This window comes from Pristiophorus japonicus, chromosome 14, assembly GCF_044704955.1.
Source record: "Pristiophorus japonicus isolate sPriJap1 chromosome 14, sPriJap1.hap1, whole genome shotgun sequence".
Classification (NCBI taxonomy): domain Eukaryota; kingdom Metazoa; phylum Chordata; class Chondrichthyes; family Pristiophoridae; genus Pristiophorus; species Pristiophorus japonicus.
The window spans coordinates 109,356,577-109,377,150 of record NC_091990.1 but is presented as its reverse complement, the minus strand read 5'-3'; the positions used below and the strand labels follow the sequence as shown (position 1 = coordinate 109,377,150).

At 46.4% G+C, this 20,574-nt stretch overlaps 1 protein-coding gene across 2 annotated transcripts in view; it reads right to left on the bottom strand.

Annotated features, from left to right (window-relative positions):
- LOC139280036 (basic helix-loop-helix ARNT-like protein 1) overlaps nucleotides 1–20,574 on the bottom strand; it is a 71,382-nt gene that overhangs the window by 36,811 nt on the left and 13,997 nt on the right. For both annotated transcript variants that reach the window (XM_070899479.1, XM_070899478.1), the window contains exons 5-10: nucleotides 13,997–14,038; nucleotides 11,727–11,884; nucleotides 9,225–9,304; nucleotides 6,245–6,337; nucleotides 3,232–3,349; nucleotides 1,299–1,448 (exon numbers count right to left, since the gene is read on the bottom strand). In XM_070899479.1, coding sequence (XP_070755580.1) covers nucleotides 1,299–1,448; nucleotides 3,232–3,349; nucleotides 6,245–6,337; nucleotides 9,225–9,304; nucleotides 11,727–11,884; nucleotides 13,997–14,038 — 641 coding nt within the window. The remainder of the gene's footprint in view (nucleotides 1–1,298; nucleotides 1,449–3,231; nucleotides 3,350–6,244; nucleotides 6,338–9,224; nucleotides 9,305–11,726; nucleotides 11,885–13,996; nucleotides 14,039–20,574) is intronic.

Here is a 20,574-nt window from a genome sequence, read left to right as displayed (position 1 = left end):
TAAAGTACTGTATTAAACTTATAGCTTAAATGGTTGAACTAATTAAAGAAAGAAAGAAAAAGAAAGAACGAACCAGGTGATCTAATTAAAACATACAGGGCTAGACAGGGTAGCTGCAGGGAGGATGTTTCCTCTGGCTGGGGAGTCTAGAACCAGGGGTCACAGTCTCAGAATAAGGGGTCGGACATTTAGGACTGAGATGAAGAGAAATTTCTTCACTTAGAGGGTGGTGAATCTCTGGAATTCTCTACTCCAGAGGGCTGTGGAGGCTCAGTCTTTGAGCATATACAAGACAGAGATCGATAGATTTTTGGATATTAAGGGAATCAAGGGATATGAGGAACAGTGCAGGAAAGTGGAGTTGAGGTAGAAGATCAGCCATGATCTCATTAAATGGCGGAGCAGGCTCAAGGGGCCGAATGGCCTACTCCTGCTCCTATTTCTTATGCCTCATCCATGCCTTTGTTACCTCTTCTGTCAGAGGCTAAACCAGACTGTAGGCAACATTGGTGTCATATTTGACCATGAAATGAACTTTTGACCACATATCTGCAGCATAACTAAGACCCCCTATGCCACCTAACGTCTATCGTCTTCCCCCCTCGCCTCATCTAATTCTCTGCTGAAACCCTCATTCATGCCTTTGTTACCTCTAGACTTGACTATTCCAACGTACTCCTGGCTGGCCTCCCACAATCTACCCTACGTAAACTAGAGGAAATCCAAAACTCGGCAGCCTATGTCCTAACTCGCACCAAGTCCCACTTACCCATCAACCCTGTGCTCGCTGACCTACACTGGCTCCCGGTTAAGCAACGCCTCGATTTCAAAATTTTCATCCTTGTTTACAAATCCCTCCATGACCTCACCCCTCCCTATATCTCTGTAACCTCCTCCAGCCTCACTACCTCCCCCCTCCGCCGCCCCCCCACCCCTCCCCCAAACCCCGCCGAGATGTCTGCACTCCTCCAATTCTGGCCTCTTGCGCATCCCTGATTATAATCGCTTCACCATTGGTGGCCGTGCCTTCAGCTGCCGAGGCCCGAAGCTCTGGAATTCCCTCCCTAAACCTCGCTACCTCTCTTTCCTCCTTAAAACCTACCTCTTTGACCAAACTTTTGGTCATCTGCCATAATTTCTTTGGTGTCAAATTTATTTGTTTGTCTTAAAACACTCCTGTTAAGAGCCTTGGACTATTTTACTATGTTAAAGGTGCTATTTAAATACAAGTTGTTGTTGTTGTTGCATGTTAACTTTCTGAGAGTGGAGTGGAGCAGAAACAAAATGCGATACATTACCTTTCTTCTTGGAGCAGTTCGAGGTAAACTCCTTGTCCTCGACCTTGACTGAAGGCCTGTTGCATTTCATCCGACAGAAGAAGGAGCGTCTTGCCCCTGAACAGAGTCGGGAGGGTCCCGGAGTTATGTCCGTCTTAACCGGCAGGCCAGCTGATCGTAGAGAACAAAGCAGGAGAAAAGAAATAAGAACATAAGAAATAGGAGCAGGCGCCAGCCATTTGGTCACTCGAGCCTCCTCCATCATCAATGAGATTATGATTGATCTGACCTTGGCCTCAACTCCACTTCCCTGCCCATTCGCCATAACCCTTCACTCTCGTCGTTCAAAAATCTGTCCATATATTCAATGACCCAGCCTCCACAGCTCTCTGGAGCAGAGAATTCCAAAGATTCACAACCCTCAAAAGAAATTCCTTCTCATCTCCGTTTTAAATAGGCAACCCTTTATTCTGAAACTATGCCCCCTAGTTCTAGATTCACCCACGAGGGAAAACATCACCTCAGCATCTACCTTGTCCAGCCCCCTCAGAATCTTATACATTTCAATAAGACCATCTCTCCGAGCGAAAGAGCGTAAAACAAACGTAAGCTCAACCGTTTAGACTGGAGAGGGGAGATGTCCACCTCACAATAAAACAAATTTACTTACAAATAAAAGAGAGAGGGATTGTAGGAATTGCGAGACAAGAAAAATCTATCTAGTTTGTTTTCTCGCATCCTGGGAGTCGCAAGATACAACGATAATGGAGTTATTGACCAATCACAGCAATCAATCTTGATCAATTAGTTTAATGGGGTGGTACCAGAGGACTGGAGAATTGCAAACACAGATCAGTAGTGGGGAAGCTTTTAGAAATGATAATGTGGGACAAAGCTAACAGTCACTTGGACAAGTGTGGATTAATTAAGGATAGCCAGCATGGATTTGTGAAAGCCAAAGCACGTTTAACCAACATGATAAAGAGTTTTTTTGATGAGGTAACAGAGAGGGTTGATGAGTGCAATGCGGTTGATGTAGTGTACATGGATTTCCAAACTGCATTTGATAAAGTGTCATATTATAGTCTTGCCAGCAAAGTTGAAGCCCATGGAATGAAAGGGACAGTGGCAGCATGGATACGAAATTGTCTAAGTGACAGGAAACAGACAGTAGTGGTGAACATTTGTTTTTCCGCCTGGAGGAAGGTATACAGTGGTGTTCCCCAGGGGTCGGTACTGGGACTACTGCTTTTCTTGATATAGATTAATGACTTGGACTTGGGTGTACAGGGCACAATTTCAAAATTTGCAAATGACACAAAACTTGGAAGTATAGTGAACAGTGAAAATTTTCATCCTTGTTTACAAATCCCTCCATGACCTCGCCCCTCCCTATCTCTGTATTCTCCTCCAGCCCCACAACCCCCCCAGATTCCCCAAGATGTTTGCACTCCTTTAATTCTGCCTTCCTGAGCATCCTTGCTTATAATCGCTCAACTATCGGTGGCCGTGCCTTCAGCTGCCTGGGCCCCAAGCTCTGGAATTCCCTCCCTAAACCTCTCCACCTCTCTTTCCTCCTTCAAGATGCGCATTAAAACATACCTCTTTGACCGAGCTTTTGGTTACCTGTGCTAATTTCTACTTATGTGGCTCGGTGTCAAATTTTTTATCTCATAATACTCCTGTGAAGCACCTTGGGACATTTCACTACGTTAAAGGCGCTATATAAATGCAAGTTGTTGCTCTTCGTCTTCTATCTCCACCTTAAATATATTCAATGACCCAGCCTCCACAGCTCTCTGTGTAGAGAATTCCAAAGATTACAATCCTGAGAGAAGAAATTCCACCTCATCCCAGTTCTAAATCTGCGAATCCCTATTTTGGTTGTGTGTCTTTACTTTATATCTTTGCTGGGGGCATCTGCTGCTTCTACGGAAGAAAAGTAGGGTCTTACTTTTGGCATCGATGAGCCGTTCCCGCGGGGCCGAGTCAAACGACGAGAGCTGCTCTTTGACTTTAGCAATGTCCTTCGGATGGAGGTAGTCAAACAAGCTCTGGCCAATCAGGTCAGTCTGCAAATCAAGCACAGAAAAGGAGTAAAGGATTATTTAAAGAGAGACTTTTTGGGGCAGATTTTCCAGTCCTTTGTGCTCCGTTTTTCGCCCCGGAGCGGTGGCAATGGCGGCAGTAAGGTCTTCTGGGCGGGCGGTTCGGGGCTGGTTTTTCCGGCGGCGTGGAGCAGTACCGTCCGGAAGAGCTGTGCCTGGTATGCAACGCCCTTGGTTGTGACACCGGCGTGAGTTCTGACTCCCGCCTGACCCACAGAGTGCCTCGCAGTGAGCGCCTGGGAAATCAGGCGGTCCAACGATACCGACAGCGGAGAGGTAAGTAATGGACTCCTAAGGCAAGTGTGGCTGCTTTTTCTTTTAATTTTTTTTGTAATTTATGTTGTGGTGGCATCGGCTATGTATTGGGAATGTTTTTGTGGGGGTCTTTTTAGGTTTCTCCCCCCCCAGGCGTCTCTCGGAGCGCTCCCGGCCCGGCTCTTTAGCTCGGGATTTTCCGATCCTAACGCCCAAGAGAGGTGTACAATGTCTCCCTTAGCGCTGCACCCTCTGACTCAGGGCCCAGCTGCCCAATTTTGCTGACTGAGGCAAACTTTACCACCATTACCGCCCCGAAATCATCAAAACCGAAAATCCAACACTATGTCACATCTCCAGGGCATTCCCAAAGTGCTTCACAACTAATTAATCACCTTTACGTTCAGTCTATTTGAGCTGCACAGCTTTTTGCACACAGCAAGATCCCACAGACAGCAATGAGATGCAAAACCCACTTGGGTGGGGCATTTTTCTTTGGGGTGGTGTTGGTTGAGAGAGGAATTTTGATCCAGGAAACCAGGAGAGCTTGTCTGCTCTTCTTCGATTAGTACCATGGTATCTTCAGTGGCTACCTCAACAGATGGACAGGGGCTAGGCTTGACGTCTCACCTGGTATAGCACCTCCTCATATATAACTCCCTCAGCACTGCACTGGAGTAGTCAGGCTTGATTAGGAACTCAAGTACTGGAGCAGACTTGAGCCCACAATCTTCTCCCAGAGGCCAGCATGGTGCCAATTGAACCAGGCTCCTCTTAAGAACTGGCTCACCAAATGATTAGAGTCAACAGGTTGAAACTTCTCCAAGTGACTCACAAAAGCATAGAAATGTACAGCATGGAAGGAGGCCATTCGGCCCACTGTATCTGTGCCGACCGATAAAGAGCTATCCAGCCTAATCACACTTTCCAGCTCTTGGTCCGTAGCCCTGTATGTTACAGCACTTCAAGTGCACATCTAAGTACTGTTCAACTGTGGTGAGGGTTTCTGCCTCTACCACTCTTTCAGGCTGAGAGTTCCAGACCCCCACCACCCCGTGGGTGAAGAAATTTCACCTCAAATCCCTTCTAAACCTCCTACCAATTACTTTAAATCTATGCCCCCTGGTTGTTGACCCCTCTGCTAAGGGAAATAGGTCCTCTAATCCTTCTACCAATTACTTGTTGACCTTTTCGATCATTTCCCTGAGTCAGAGCCGGAGCGGGGGTTAGTTGCTCTTGGACAGGTCAGTTGTAGAGACTCGACCATTAGCCAGGACATTCCCAGATTAGGAAGGTGCGCGTCAGCCAAGATTCCCCATCTCTCTGATCGCTACTCAGCAGTAAAATGTCCATCCAGGTCAGGATGGGATTGGCTCTACTGTGATGCCCACTCTTTGAAAAATAAACTTGCATTTCTATAGCGCCTTTTATGACCTCAGGACGTCCCAAATTGTTTCACGGCCAATGAAGTACCTTTGGAGTGTAGTCACTGTTGTAATGTGGGAAACAGGGCAGCCAGCTTGCGCACAGCAAGCTCCCGCAAACAGCAATATGATAATGGCCAGATAATCTGTGATGTTGATTGAGGGATAAATATTGGGCAGGACACTGGGGAGAACTCCCCCTGCTCTTCTTCAAAATACTGCCATGGAATCTTTTACATCCACCTGAGGGGGCAGACGGGGGCCTCAGTTTAATGTCTCATCCAAAAGACGGCACCTGCGACAGTGCAGCACTCCTTCAGCACTGGAGCGTCAGCCTGGATTTTGTGCTCACGTCTCTGGAGCAGGACTTGAACCCACAAGGCACAGGCAGGAAAACAGCATTAGAAAGTTCCAGTTGAAGAGCTAGCACCAGACTTCTGTTGTGAGTGGTACTGACAGCGCTAAGCTTAAATTATTATCCTTTTAACAATAAAAGTTTTAAAATGTTTTCCCCCAACCCAAGTTGGTCTCAAACTTGCAATGCAACAAAGTACTCCCATTCGACCCATCCTGCCCATGCCGAAAGAACGATCCAATCAGTCCCACTCCCCCTGCTCTTTCCCCATAGCCCTGCAAATGTTTTCCTTTTCAAATATTTATCCAATTCCTTTTTTGAAAGTTATTATTGAATCTGCTTCCACCACCCTTTCAGGCAGCGTATTCCAGATCACAACAACTCGCCTAAAAAAATTCTCATAATCTCCCCTCTTTTTAAAACCAATTGTCGTGAACCTGTGTCCCAACACGTGAACTAAATTTTTACGGCTTACGTTACTACTGCACCTGAATTGAGCCTTGTAGATAATGGGGAGGCTTTGAGTGTCACATTGTGTCAAATTGCTACGTGCACTATATCAATAGCACCATAGAGATGACAGCACAGAAGGTGGCCATTTGGCCCATCATGCCTGTGTTGATGCTCGCTGGAGCTGTCAAATCCCATTTTCCCGCCTGTCCCTTATATCCCTTTTACATTCTTCCTCGTAGAACACAAGACTTCAGTTAAACTCCAGGCTACAAACATCTCAGTATCTTGAAGACCACTTCAGTGAGGCTATAGCGTTCGATAGGTCTATGCCCTTTACATGACTCCAGTCACTATGTGGCTGAGCAGCTTTACCTGAGTGTAGTTGAGGATTTTGAAGACCGATTCAGACACAAAAAGTATCTTTCCTCTGTCACAGCCCACAACAAATAGAAATCCATCAGCTGCCTGTGGGAACAGCAGGTAGTTTGGTGAGTAAACGCACTCCAAACCCCCTCCAATACATATAACAACTTGTATTTATATAGCACCTTTAGTGAAACGTCCCAAGGCACTTCACAGGAGTGTTATGCGATAGAAATTTGATACCGAGCCACATAAGTAGAAATTAGCGGTGACCAAAAGCTTAGTCAAAGAGGTAGGTTTTAACAAGTATCTTGAAGGAAGAAAGAGAAGTAGAGAGGCGGAGAGGTTGAGGCAGAGCGTTCCAGAGCTTGGGGCCCAGGCAACAGAAGGCATGGCCACCAATGGTTGAGCGATTATAATCAGGAATGCTCAGGAGGGCAGACATCGCGGAGGGTTGTGGGGCTGGAGGAGATTACAGAGATAAGGCGGGGTGAGGCCATGGAGGGATACAACCAAGTACTTTAAAAAAAAAAACAGATGAGCAACAGCTGTCAAAGACTGGCCACAGTTGGCTGATGAATTTTATTAAGCATTAACTTGAGTTATTCAGGAACAAGTTCAGAACACACATTATAGGAACAGAAGGAGGCCATTCAGCTCCTCGAGTCTGCTCTGCCATTCTTTTATTTATTTATTCATTCACGGGATGTGAGCGTCGCTGGCGAGACCAGCATTTATTGCCCATCCCAAATTGCCCCTTGAGAAGGTGGTGGTGAGCCGCCTTCTTGAACCACTGCAGTCCCGTGTGGTGAAGGTGTTCCCACAGTGCTGCAAGGGAGGGAGTACCAGGATTTTGACCCAGTGACAATGAAGGAAGGTGCATGACTTGGGGGGGAACTTGCAGGCGATGGTGTTCCCATGAACCTGCTGACCTTGTCCTTCTAGGCGGTAGAGGTCGCGGGTTTGGAAGGTGCTGCTGAAGAAGTCTTGACGAGGTGAAGTGCATCTTGTAGCCAGGGGGCGCCGGTGGTGGAGGGAGTGAATATTTAAAGGTGGTGAATGATCTGTTCCTTACCTCCATTTTGCTGCATTTGTTCAATATCACTTGATACCTTTATCCAAACTATCAATCTCAGTCTTGAAAATTTCAAGAAAGTGTTACCACCGAGCCAGGGCTGACACCATTGTGAAAGGTATGAATTGTATTTCCAATTAAACTTATTATGGGCAGTTTTAACTCGATTAAATTGAAGAGCTCCAAGGATTAGATCAAGAGGGTAGATTACATGAACTAGGTTTGTGCTCCCTGGAATATAGAGAGTTGAGGGCCGATTTGATTGAGGTATTTATTAGGGTTTTGAAAGGAATTGTCGGGTAGATAGAGAGAAACTTTTTCTGCTGATGGGGGGAGTTAGGACAAGGGGACATATCCTTACAATCAGAGCCAGGCCATTCAGGAGAGAAAAGTTAGTAAACACTTCTTCACACAAAGGGTGGTAGGAGTGTGGAACTCTCTGCCATGCTGGGGGCTCAATTAATAATTTTAAATCGGAGATCAGTAGACCTTTGCTGGACAAGGGTATAAAAAGAAAGACGTGGATTTCTATAGCTCCTTTCACGACCACTGGACATCTCAAAACACTTTACAGCCAATTAAGTACTTTTGGAGTGTAGTCACTGTTATAATGTGGGAGCCAAGGCGGCAACGTGTATTTATATAGAGCCTTTAACGTAGTGAAACGTCCCAAGGCGCTTCACAGGAGTAACAGGGTGGAAGATGTCTGTGCGTGGATTTTTTTTAATGTGTGGTGGCCTCCTCCATAAAAGGAATGGCGAGCAGCGGCCTGGGAGCAGCGTGGAGGCATACCACTTCAAGGAGCAGCACGAGCTGTGATGGCAGCGAAGAGTGACACCTCATTAAGGTGCATTGAACAAATGTAAGTAAATAATACCTGGTTAATGTTCAATTACCTCTGTGTACTTAAGCCCTTCGAATCCCCTCTAAAACGGCATGGGAGTTATAGTTTATATCCTGATTGCACTTTAAATAAAGAGAGTTTCATTTCAAGCAGTCTTGTTTAGTGTTTTCACGATCAGCGGGATTTTCTGGTTATGGAGATTACTAGAACAGCGCTACCTTGTTATACCGGCCATCGCATACAACAGGTTCATTCCATCGGCACGCATGTGCCCGCTATAATTACATAGAATTTACAGCATGGAAACAGGCCATTCGGCCCAACTGGTCTGTGCCGGTGTCCATGCTCCACACGAGCCTCTTCTCAACCTATCAACATATCATAGAATCACAGAAATTTACAGCACGGAAAGAGACCATTTCGGCCCATTGTGTCCATGCCGGCCAACAAGAGCTATTCAGCCTAATCCCACTTTCCAGCACTAGGTCCGGAGCCCTGTAGGTTATGGCACTTCAAATGCACATCCAAGTACCCTTTAAATATGGTGAGGGTTTCTGCCTCTACCACTCTTTCAGGCAGTGAGTTCCAGGCCCCCACCACTCTCTGGGTGAAGACATTTCTCAAATCCCCTCTAAACCTCCTACCAAGTACAGCACCTGTGGCATTGCTCATATATGGAGCACTGTTCTGATGTTGAGTTGCTAACCCACCTTGGTCACTTTAAGGCCTCATGTGTGGGTAAGTGGTCTAAAAGAAAAGGTTTGTGGGTCATTTAGAGATTAATTCTTGTTGGATGTTTCTTGAGACTGACGACCGCTTGTTTTCTGTCCTTGGGGAAAGGTCAGGTTATCTTTAAGGTCAGAAAAAAAAAACACAGAAGGAAATTACTGGCTCATTTTATCTCTATTCAGATCTCTGGTGTGTTTATACAAAGAGCAACATCCCAGGGTGGGAGGGGGGGGGGGTGGTTCTGATAGACACAATCAAAACTAGATGCAAATAGACAGTAAGCAGCTACCTCTTTGCTAATGGGAATTTATTGAAAATCACAGCATTAATTAAAAAAATACCCTGAGGATAAGATGCTTCAGCTCATCATCCGACAGAAACGCAGGTTTGTAGTTAGCCTCTGTATAAGCATTGGTCGCCCCTGAAACACAGACATCACAACAATCGGCATGAAGATATATTTTAATCAAATTAGATCCAAAATGTAATTCAACTTCCAACTGTTAAGAGCAGTTTTGCTCACTTCATCAAACATCTAAAACAATTATATAAATTAAATATATATATAAAAATCGTATTTTACTATACATAAATTATGTTTTACAATAAATAGTATTTTGCAATATATAGAAATTATATTTTACTATAAATGGTATTTTACAACATATGTATATATATATTTATAAAAAAACATATATATAAATAAATGGTATTTTACTGTATATAAAATTATATTTTATAATAAATGGTGTTTTGCAATGATATTTTACTAAAAATTGTATTTCACTATATAAATTATATTTTATGTATCTTGTGTGCGTACATTTAGGCTTGTGACTTAAATGCTCAAGTGGTCTAACATGTTTTGTGCATGCCATAGTGTATTCGTCTAAAGCCTGCTTTACTTAGTTTTACTTTGTGTACTTCCTGTTGTCACAGATTTTGGTCAGGGTTTTTATGTCAACAAGTGACTGATTGCACGATTGCTGAGAAATTATTACGTCCTAAATCTTCAATTTTCCAAACGAATCTGCAGTCACCATGGACCATACTTCCATCCCCATAAACATCAGAAGGGAAAAGTGCTACTGGATTCTAATCTCTACCTTGTGCAAAAATGTCACCCTATCCAAATAGGCTTTGAGACAGAACCTTCTGAAGTTTATTGGGATGACCGTATGGTCTCTGAATTCTCGTTCAGAAAACTGAAGATTAGAACATAATATCTTTGTATACCAACGTACAACCCTACGAATGCAAGGATATTCATCCTCAGCAGCTAAATTAACAACTTGTATTTATATAGCTCCTTTAATATAGTAAAACGTCCCAGGGCGCTTCACAGCAGTATTATAAAACAAAAGTTTACACCGAGCCACGTAAGTGGAAATTAGGGCAGATGAACAAAAGCTTGATCAAAGAGGTTGGTTTTAACGAGCATCTTGAAGGAGGAAAGAGAGGTAGAGAGGCGGAGAGGTTTAGGGAGGGAGTTCCAGAGCTTGGGGCCCAGACAACAGAAGGCACGGCCACCAATGGTTGCACGATTATAATCAGGGTGTTCAGGAGGCCAGAATTAGAGGAGCGCAGATATCTCGACGAGGCGGGGGTGAAGGGGGGGGGGGGGCAAAGAGTTGTGGAGCTGGAGGAGATTACAGAGATAGGGAGGGGCGAGGCGATGGTAGGAGTTGAAAGGATGAGAATTTTGAAATCGACGTGTTGCTTAACCGGGAGATAATGTAGGTCAGCAAGCACGGGGGTGATGGGTGAGCGGGACTTGGTGCAAGTTAGGGCACGGGCAGCAGAATTTTGGATGAGCTGATGGTTTACATAGGGTAGAATGTGAGAGACCAGCCAGGAGTGCATTTGATTAATTTATTGGCTTATTTCAGAAATTTTGGATCCAGTAATGTGAGACATGGCGTGTGATGAGTGTAGCGAGCTCGGGAGGAACAGGTGACTTTGGACCTGTGGTTCCCATAGCTCTCCAACACTAGGGGTTTTCCTCGCTTCTTGTCTGTGTCTGTTTTTTAAAAAAATTCATTCACTTGATGTGGGCATCGCTGGCAAGGCCAGCATTTATTGCCCATCCTTAATTGCCCTTAAGAACTGAGTGGCTCGCTAGGCCATTTCAGAGGTTAGTTAAGCTTCAACCACATAGCTGTGGGTCTGCAGTCACATATAGGCCCAGACGGAGTAAGGACGGCAGATTTCCTTTCCTTAGTGAACCAACTGGGTTTTTACGACAATCCGGTAGTTTCATAAGTCAACATTACTGATAGTAGCTTTTTATTCCACATTTATTTAACCGAATTTAAGGTGGAGATAGCCAGATTTTTGAACGATAGGGGAGTCGAGGGTTATAGGGAGAGGGCAGGGAAGTGGAGTGGAGGCCAAGATCAGATCAGCCATGATCTTATTGAATGGCAGAACAGGCTCGAGGGGCCAAATAGCCTACTCCTACTCCTATTTCTTATGTTTGTATGTCCTTAAATTCCCCAGCCACAATGGCGGGATTTGAACTCATGTCTCCAGATCATTAGTCCCGACCTCTGGGTTATAGTGCAGTGACATAACCACTATGCTACCGTTCCCTGAAGTGACAAGAGATCGATTGCTGTGACTAACTAACAACTCCATTATCATTGGATCGTGCGACTACCAGGAGGGTAGAAGGTGGACTAAGTGGACCTTGGTCTTTTTATCGTCCGCCGATTCCTACACTCCCTGAACACTGTGGGAAATAACAATGCCATTTAAAAACGAAGATTGACACAACATCGAACAAATCCTGTGTAGGTTTGAGGGACTTGAATACGTTTAAATTTCACCCGCCAAATCCTCACCTCGCAGGGTCTTCATGTGCTGTACCGCCATCCTAAGCACGGTGAGTTTGTCCAGCTTCCTCGACATGGCATTGCAAGTTGGTACCATCGATGCTAATTCATCAATGAAACTGTTCATCTTATCCCGTCGCCGCTTCTCAATCTGGCTATGAGCCTCTCTGAAAATTGAACAATAAGAATCATAGAATCAGACAGCAGAGAGGGAGGCCATTCAGCCTATCGAGTCTGCGCCGGCTCTTTCGAAGAGCGATCCAGTCAGTCCCACTCCCCCGCTCTTTCCCCATATCCCTGTAATTATTTTCTCCTTCAAGTATTTATCCAATTCCCTTTTGAAGGCGACTATTGAATCTGTGTCCACCACCCTATCCGGCAGTGCATTCCAGATTCTAACTACTTGTAGTGTAAAAAAGTTTTTCTTCATGTCGCCTCTGGTTCTTCATAGAATCATAGAAAGTTACAGCACGGAAGGATGCCATTTCGGCCCATCGTGTCCTCGCCAGCTGGCAAGGAGCTATCCAGCCTAATCCCGCTGTTCAGCTCTTCGTCCGGAGCCCTATAGGACACGATACTTCAAGTGCACATCCAAGTACTTTTTGAATGGGGTGAGTGTTTCTGCCTCTACTACCCTTTCAGGCAGTGAGTTCCAGACCCCCACCACCCTCTATGTGAAAATATTTCCCCTCAAATCCCTTCTAAACCTCCTACCAATTACTTTAAATCTATGGTCCCTGGTTGTTGACTCCTCTGCTAAGGGAAATAGATCCTTCCAATCCACTCTATATAGGCCCCTCATAATGTTATACACCTCAATCAAGTCTCCCCTCAGCCTCTTTTGCCAATCAGCTTAAATCTGTGTCCTCTGGTTATCGATCCTTCAGCCACTGGAAAGAGTTTCTCTATAATTACTCTGTCTAAACCCGTCATGATTTTAAACAGCTCCGTCAAATCTCCTCTTAACCTTCTCTGCTCCAAGTGAGATGCAAAATCTCTCCTGGTTGAGCTCAGTGGAAATTACATCATAAAATGGCACAAGTCGGCTGCCTTTTAATTGTTATTCTACAGTAATTCGGATTTAATTTTTTTTTAATTATTCTGTCGGGATATGGGCATCGCTGGTAAGGCCATCATTCATTGCCCACCTGGGCTGCCCCGAGATGGTGGTGGTGGGAATTTCATTGAACTGCTGCAGTCCATGTGGTGATGGGAATTACATTAAATCTGTGATCCCTGGTTGTTGGCCCTTCTACCATTGGAAACGGCTTCTCCCCATGTACTCTATCTAAACTCATGATGTTCAGCACTTCTATTACAATCTCCCCTTAACCTGTTCAACTCCGAGAACAATCCTAGCTTTTTAAAAATATTCATTAATGGGGTGTGGGTGTCGTTGGCAACGCCGGCATTTATTGCCCATCCCTAATTGTCCTTGAGAAGATGGTGATGAGCCGCCTTCTTGAACTGCTGCAGTCCGTGTGGTAAAGGTACTCCCACAGTGCTGTCAGGGAGGGAGTTCCAGGATTTTGACCCAGCAACGATGAAGGAACGGCAATATGCTTCCAAGTCAGGATGGTGTGTGACTTGGAGGGGCATAGAGGTGATGGTGTTCCCATGCGCCTGCTGCCCTCATCCTTCTAGGTGGTAGAGGTCGCGGGTCTGGGAGGTACTGCCGAAGAAGCCTTGGCGAGTTGCTGCAGTGCATCTTGTAGATGGTACACTGCAGCCACGGTGCGCTACTGGTGGAGGGAGTGAACGTTTAAGGTGTTGGATGGGGTGCCAATCAAGCGGGCTGCTTTGTCCTGGATGGTGTCGAACTTCTTGAGTGTTGTTGAAGCTGCACTCATCCAGGCAAGTGGAGAGTATTCCATCACACTCCTGACTTGTGCCTTATAGATGATGGAAAGGCTTTGGGGAGTCAGGAGGTGAGACACTCATCGCAGAATACCCAGCCTCTGACCCGCTCTTGTTGCCATAGTATTTATGTGGCTGGTCCAGTTAAGTTTCTGGTCAATGGTGACCCCCAGGATGTTGATGATCGGGGACGCGGCAATGGTAATACCGTTGAATGTCAAGGGGCGGTGGTTAGACACTCGCTTGTTGGAGATGGTAATTATCTGGCACTTGTGTGGTGCGAATGTTACTTGCCATTTATCAGCCCCAGCCTGAATGTTATCCAGGTCTTGCTGTATGTGGGCATGGACTGCTCCATTCTTTAGTGGGGATCTTGGGCTTTAGAAATAGAGGCATGGAGTACAAAAGGGCTGGCGGATTACCTGGCATTTTTCACTCTCCCGTGTTGGTCTGTACATTCCATCCTAGATGAGGAGACATAAAAATATCGTAAAACCATCATATTCAAGGAATAGACTCAAAGTCGTGCGAAGGCGATGAAATCGGGCATTTAGAATTACCTCACAGAAGCCACATAGAGATATATTAGGACAGATGATCAAAAGCTTGATTAAAGAGGTAGGTTTTAAGGAACGTCTTTTCTACACTCTCTCCAAGAAGGCCTTAAAGAGGGTGTAGAAAAGATTTCTGAGAATGATTCCAGGGATGAGGGACTTCAGTTACGTGGATGAAGCTGGGGTTGTTCCCCTTGGAGCAGAGAAGGTTGGGAGGAGATTTAATCGAGGTGTTCAAAATCATGATGGGTCCAGACAGAGTAGAATCATAGAAATTTACAGCACAGAAGGAGGCCATTTCGGTCCATCATGTCCACGCCAGCTGACCAAGAGCTATCCCGCCAATCCCACTTTCCAGCTCTTGGTCCGTAGCCCTGTAGGTTACAGCACTTCAAGTGAATATCCAAGTATCTTTTAAATGTAGTGAGGGTTTCTGCCTTTACCACCCTTTCAGGCAGCGAGTTCTGGACCTCCACCACCCTCTGGGTGAAGAAATTGCCCCTCAAATCTCCTCTATATCTCCCAACAATTACTTTAAATCTATATCCCCTGGTTGTTGACCCCTCTGCCAAGAGAAACAGGTCCTTCCTATTCACTCTATTCAGACTCATAATTTTATGCATCTCAATCAGGTCTCCCCTTAGCCTCCACTGTTCCAGAGAAAACAGACCCAGCATCTCCAATCTTTCCTCAGCCAAAATTCTCCAGTCCAGGCAACATTCTTGTAAATCTCCTCTGCACTCTTTCCAGTGCAATCACATCTTTCCTGTAATGTGGTGACCAGAACTGCATGCAGCACTCCAACTGCAGGCTAACCAGTGTTTTATACAGTTGAAGCATAATCTCCTTGCTCTTGTATTCCATGCCTCGACTAATAAAGGCAAATATTCCATATGCCTTCTTAACCCCTTAACTACCTGGCCTGCTACCTTCGGGGATCTGTGGACCAGCACTCCAAAGTCCCTTTGCTCCCCTACACTTTTCAGTGTCGTACTATTTAATGTGTATTCCCATGGAGAGGCGCGAGTTTGGGGGCCAGACAAGGCGTGGGCCCAGGGGCAGCACGGGCCAGCCCACACTGTGATATTTGTGCGCACTAGGTCCGAGCAGCAAAGCTGGTCTCCAGTCATCTTGGTTTATCCTTGCCACTGGACCAAGATCAAGCTCTGTCAAGCCCGTGTGGTGGCTGGTGTGTAACAGCCACCACACGTTAAAAAAAATCCACGCACAGGATGTAGTTCAGGACCTGGAATATTAGGTCCTTCATTGAAACACCTGTGAACTCATCCCTTTTTGGCATGGAAGCAAGTCATCCTCTATACGAAGGACCGCCTTGGATGATGATGATTCCCTGCCTTATTAGACCTCCCCAAAGTAGATAGAGAGCAATCGTTCCCATTGGCGGAAGGGTCAAGAACCAGAGGACACAGATTTAATATCCAAAGATGACATAAGGGGAAACTTTTTTATGCGGCGAGTGATCAGGATCTGGAATGCACTGCCTGAAAGAGTGGTGGAGGCAATTCAATCATGGCTTTGAAAAGGGAAATGGGTAAGTACCTGAAGGAATTTAAAAAAAATTTTTTTTTAAGGACTTCAGAGAAAGGGCGGTGGAGTGAGACTAGCTGAAGTGTTGTTGCAGACAGCCAGCACAGGCTTGAAGGGCTGAATGGCCTCCTTCTGTGCTGTAACCAGTCGATGATAGAGAGGTGGAGAGGCGGAAGTTTAGGGAGGGAATTCCAGAGCTGAGGGCCTAAATATCAAATGACTGTTCAAGCATTAGAGATATAAGGACACAAGAATAACAGTTCAAATATTTATCTATCTATACACCTACAGCTAAATTCTCAAGTTGATAAACTGTAACTCAATGGGCATTACTCTCATTTATGTGGCTCGGTGTCAAATGTTGTTTGATCATTTCATTGCTCCACCATTGATGGCCGTGCCTTCAGTTGCTTCCCTCCGTAAACCTCTCCGCCTCGCTTTCCTCCTTCAAGACGCTCCTTAAAACCTACTTCTTTGACCAAGCTTTTGGTCTCCTGAAGTAATTTCTTCTTATGTGGCTCGGTATCAAATGTTATTCTTCTTTAATAACGCTCCTGTAAAGCACCTTGGGACGTTTTTAACTACGTTAAAGGCACTATCCTAATGCAAGTTATTGTTACAGCAACACTTTACCGGTCACACAATTTGACAATAATATCCCCATTTGTTATTAAATGGAGTATCCTCCAACTCACAAAGAGCAATGCCAGGGGAGATTTGCAAGCGATTATGTGGACGGAGGATCATTGAATGTGAAAAGACCGTTGCATTGATTAAAAGAAGTCGAGTTGTTGTGCATCTGTAAAGCATGCACTCCCATGTTCCGCCACCAGGGAGCTCATTCCCTGAAGTCCCAAGGGATCCCAGCATCCCTTGGGAGCACTGTATATAAGCCGGCCCCTAAGGCCTGTTCCTCACTCTGGAGTGTGTTATTAAAGATTGAGGTCACTGTTACTTTAACCTCCCTGTGTGCAGCCTCATCTGTGTTAGGAGCACAACAACTGGCGACGAGAATACGAATCCAACACAAAGATGCAGTAAACTGTGGGCATCCTGGAGAAGTTCTCGGAGGGTGAGGACTGGGAAGCCTATGTCAAACGGCTAGACCAGTACTTTGCAGCCAACGAGCTGGACGGAGAAGGAAGCGCTGCAAAAACAAGAGCGGTCCTCCTCATAGTCTGCGGGGCACCGATCTACAGCCTCATGAAGAATCTTCTGTCTCCGGTGAAACCCACAGAAAAGTCGTATGAGGAGCTGTGTACACTCATTCGGGAGCATCTTAACCAGAGGGAGAGCGTGCTGATGACGAGGTATCGGTTCTACACGTGCCAGCGATCTGAAGGTCAGGAAGTGGCGAGCTACGTCGCCGAGCTAAGGCAATTTACAAGACAATGTGAGTTTGATGGCTACCTGGAGCAAATGCTCAGAGACTTTTTTGTACTGGGCATTGGCTACGAGACCATCCTACGAAAACTTTTGACTGTAGAGACACCGACCCTCAGTAAGGCCATTGCGATAGCACAGGCGTTTATGTCCACTTGTGATAACACCAAACAAATCTCTCAGCACACAAGTGCTAGCAATGTTCATAAATTAACTGGAACTGTGTTTGCGAGCAGAAATGTACAGGGCAGAACCCACGAGTCTGCAACTGCCAGCAGGCCTCAGGTGACCCAGATGACTTGGCGTCCCCAACAAAGGGTGAATGCAAGGCAATTCACACCTTGTTGGCATTGTGGAGGCTTCCATTCAGCCTATTCATGCCGCTTCAAAGGGTATGTTTGCAAGAGCTGTGGAACAATGGGGCACCTCCAATGAGCTTGCAAACGAGCTGCAAGCTCTGCAAAACCTGCTAACCACCACGTGGCAGAGGAAGATCAATCCATGGTGGATCAAAGCAATTTCGAGCCTGAGAGAGAAGAGGCAGATGCTGAAGTACACGGGGTGCACACATTTGACGAAATGTCCACCTATAATGCTAAACATAAAATTGAATGGCTTACCCATAGCCATGGAACTGGACACTGGCACTAGCCCATCCATCATGAGTAAAAAGATATTTGAGAGACTGTGGTGCAACAAGGTATTCAGACCAGCCCGGAGCCCCATCCACACGAAACTGACAACGTACACCAAAGAGCTTATCACTGTCCTGGGCAGCGCCATGGTTAAGGTCACCTACGAGGGCATGGTGCATGAACTGCCACTCTGGACTGTCCTGGGCGATGGCCCCACACTGCTTGGAAGGAGCTGGCTGGGCAAAATCTGCTGGAACTGGGATGACAACCGAGTGCTATCACATGTCGATGAGGCCTCATGTACCCAGGTTCTTAACAAATTTCCTTCCTTTTTGAGCCAGGCATTGGAAACTTTTACTGGGCGAAGGCACGGATCCACTTGGTCCCAGAGGCACAAAACAAGGCGCCAGGGGTATCTCACATGATGAGGGAGAGAGTGGAAATCACGCTGGACAGGCTGCAACGCGAGGGCATCATCTCCCCAGTGGAATTCAGCGAGTGGGCCAACCTATTTATTCCAGTACTCAAAAGTGATGGCACGGTCAGGATTTGCGGCGATTATAAAGTAACTATTAACCGTTTCTCGCTATAGGACCAATACCCGCTATCTAAGGCAGACGACCTATTTGCGACGCTGGCAGGAGGCAAGACATTCACCAAGCTCGACCTGACTTCGGCCTACATGACGCAATAGCTGGAGGAGTCTTCGAAGGGCTTCACCTGCATCACACGCACAAGGGACTGTTCATCTACAACAGATGCCCGTTTGGAATTCGGTCGGCTGTAGTGATCGTACAGAGAAACATGGAGAGCCTACTCAAGTCGGTACCACACACGGTGGTCTTTCAGGACGAAACATTGGTCACGGGTCGGGGCACCGCCGAGCACCTACAAAACCTGGAGGAGGTCCTCCAGCGACTGGATCGCATAGGGCTGTGGCTGAAGAGGTCGAAATGCGTCTTCATGGCAACAGAAGTGGAGTTTTGGGGGAGAAAGATCGCGGCGGACGGCATTCGGGTGATAGACGCCAAGACAGAGGCAATCACGAATGCGCCCAGGCCACAGAACATCACGCAGCTGCAGTCGTCCCTGGGACTCCTCAACTATTTTGGTAACTTCCTACCAGAGTTAAGCACCCTCTTCGAGCCCTTACATGTGTTATTGCGCAAAGGTGAGAACTGTGTGGGGGAAAAAAAACAAGTAATTGCTTTTGAGAAAGCCAGAAACATTTTATGCTCCAACAAGCTGCTTGTATTGTATAACCCGTGTAAAAGACTTGTGCTAGCATGTGACACGTTGTCGTACGGAGTCGGGTGTGTATTATAACAAGCTAACGTTGCAGGGAAGTCGCAACCTGTCGCCTATGCTTCCAGGAGCTTGTCGAAGGCTGAGAGGGCCTACAGCATGATCGAGAAAGAGGCATTAGCGTGTGTGTTCGGGGTAAAAAAAATGCATCAGAACTGTTTGGCCTCAAACTTGAGCTGAAAACCAATCACAAGCCCCTCACATCCCTGTTCGCTGAAAACAAGGAGATAAATACTAATGCCTCAGCCCGCATACAAAGGTGGGCATTCGTGCTATCAGCTTATAACTATACCATCCGCCACAGGCCAGGCACCGAGAACTGTGCGGTTGCTCTCAGTCGGCTACAATTGCCCACCACGGGGGTGGAAATGGTGCAGCCTGCAAACTTGTTGATGGTGGCACAGCCCGCAGACTTGTTGATGGTCATGGAAGCGTTTGAAAATAATAAATCACCTGTCATGGCCCGCCAGATTAGGACTTGGACCAGCCAAGATCCTCTGCTGTCCCTAGTAAAAAACTGTATACTGCATGGGAACTGGGCCAGCATCCCCGTTGAAATGCAAGAGCTAATCAAGCCATTCCAGAGGCGAAAGGACGAGCTGTCCATTCAGGCAGACTGCCTGTTGTGGGGTAACCGCGTAGTGCTACTCAAAAAGGGCAGGGAGACGTTCATCTCGGATCTCCACAGCATATACCCGGGTATAGTAACGATGAAAGTGATAGTCAGATCCCATGTGTGGTGGCCCGGTATCGACTCTGATTTATAGAGTCCTGTGTACGGAAATGCAGCGTATGTGTTCAGTTGAGCAACGCGCCCAGAGAGGCACCACTTAGTTTGTGGTCCTGGCCCTCCAGACCATGGTCGAGGATCCATGTCGACTATGTGGGCCCATTTCTCGGTAAAATGTTCCTGGTGGTGGTGGATGCTTTTTCAAAATGGATTGAATGTGAAATAATGTCGGGAAGCACCGCCACCGCCACCATTGAAATCCTGAGGGCCATGTTTGCCACCCACGGCCTGCCTGACATCCTGGTCAGTGACAACGGGCCATATTTCACCAGTGCCGAATTTAAAGAATTCATGACCCGCAATGGGATCAAACATGTCACCTCGGCCCCGTTTAAACCAGCCTCCAATGGGCAGGCAGAGCGGGCAGTACAAACCATCAAACAGAGCCTCAAACGAGTCACAGAAGGCTCACTCCAAACCCGCCTGTCCCGAGTACTGCTCAGCTACCGCACGAGACCACACTTGCTCACAGGGGTACCCCCGGCTGAGCTACTCATGAAAAGGACACTTAAAACCAGACTCTCGCTGGTTCACCCCAACCTGCATGATCTGATCAGGTAGAGAGCAGGCGGCAGCAACAAAATGTAAATGATGGTCGCGCCAGTGTGTCACGGGAAATTGATCTGAATGACCCTGTGTATGTGCTAAACTATGGACATGGTCCCAAGTGGATCGCGGGCACGGTAATAGCTAAAGAAGGGAGTAGGGTGTTTGTAGTCAAACTAGACAATGGACAAATTTGCAGAAAGCACCTGGACCAAACGAGGCTGCGGTTCACAGACTGC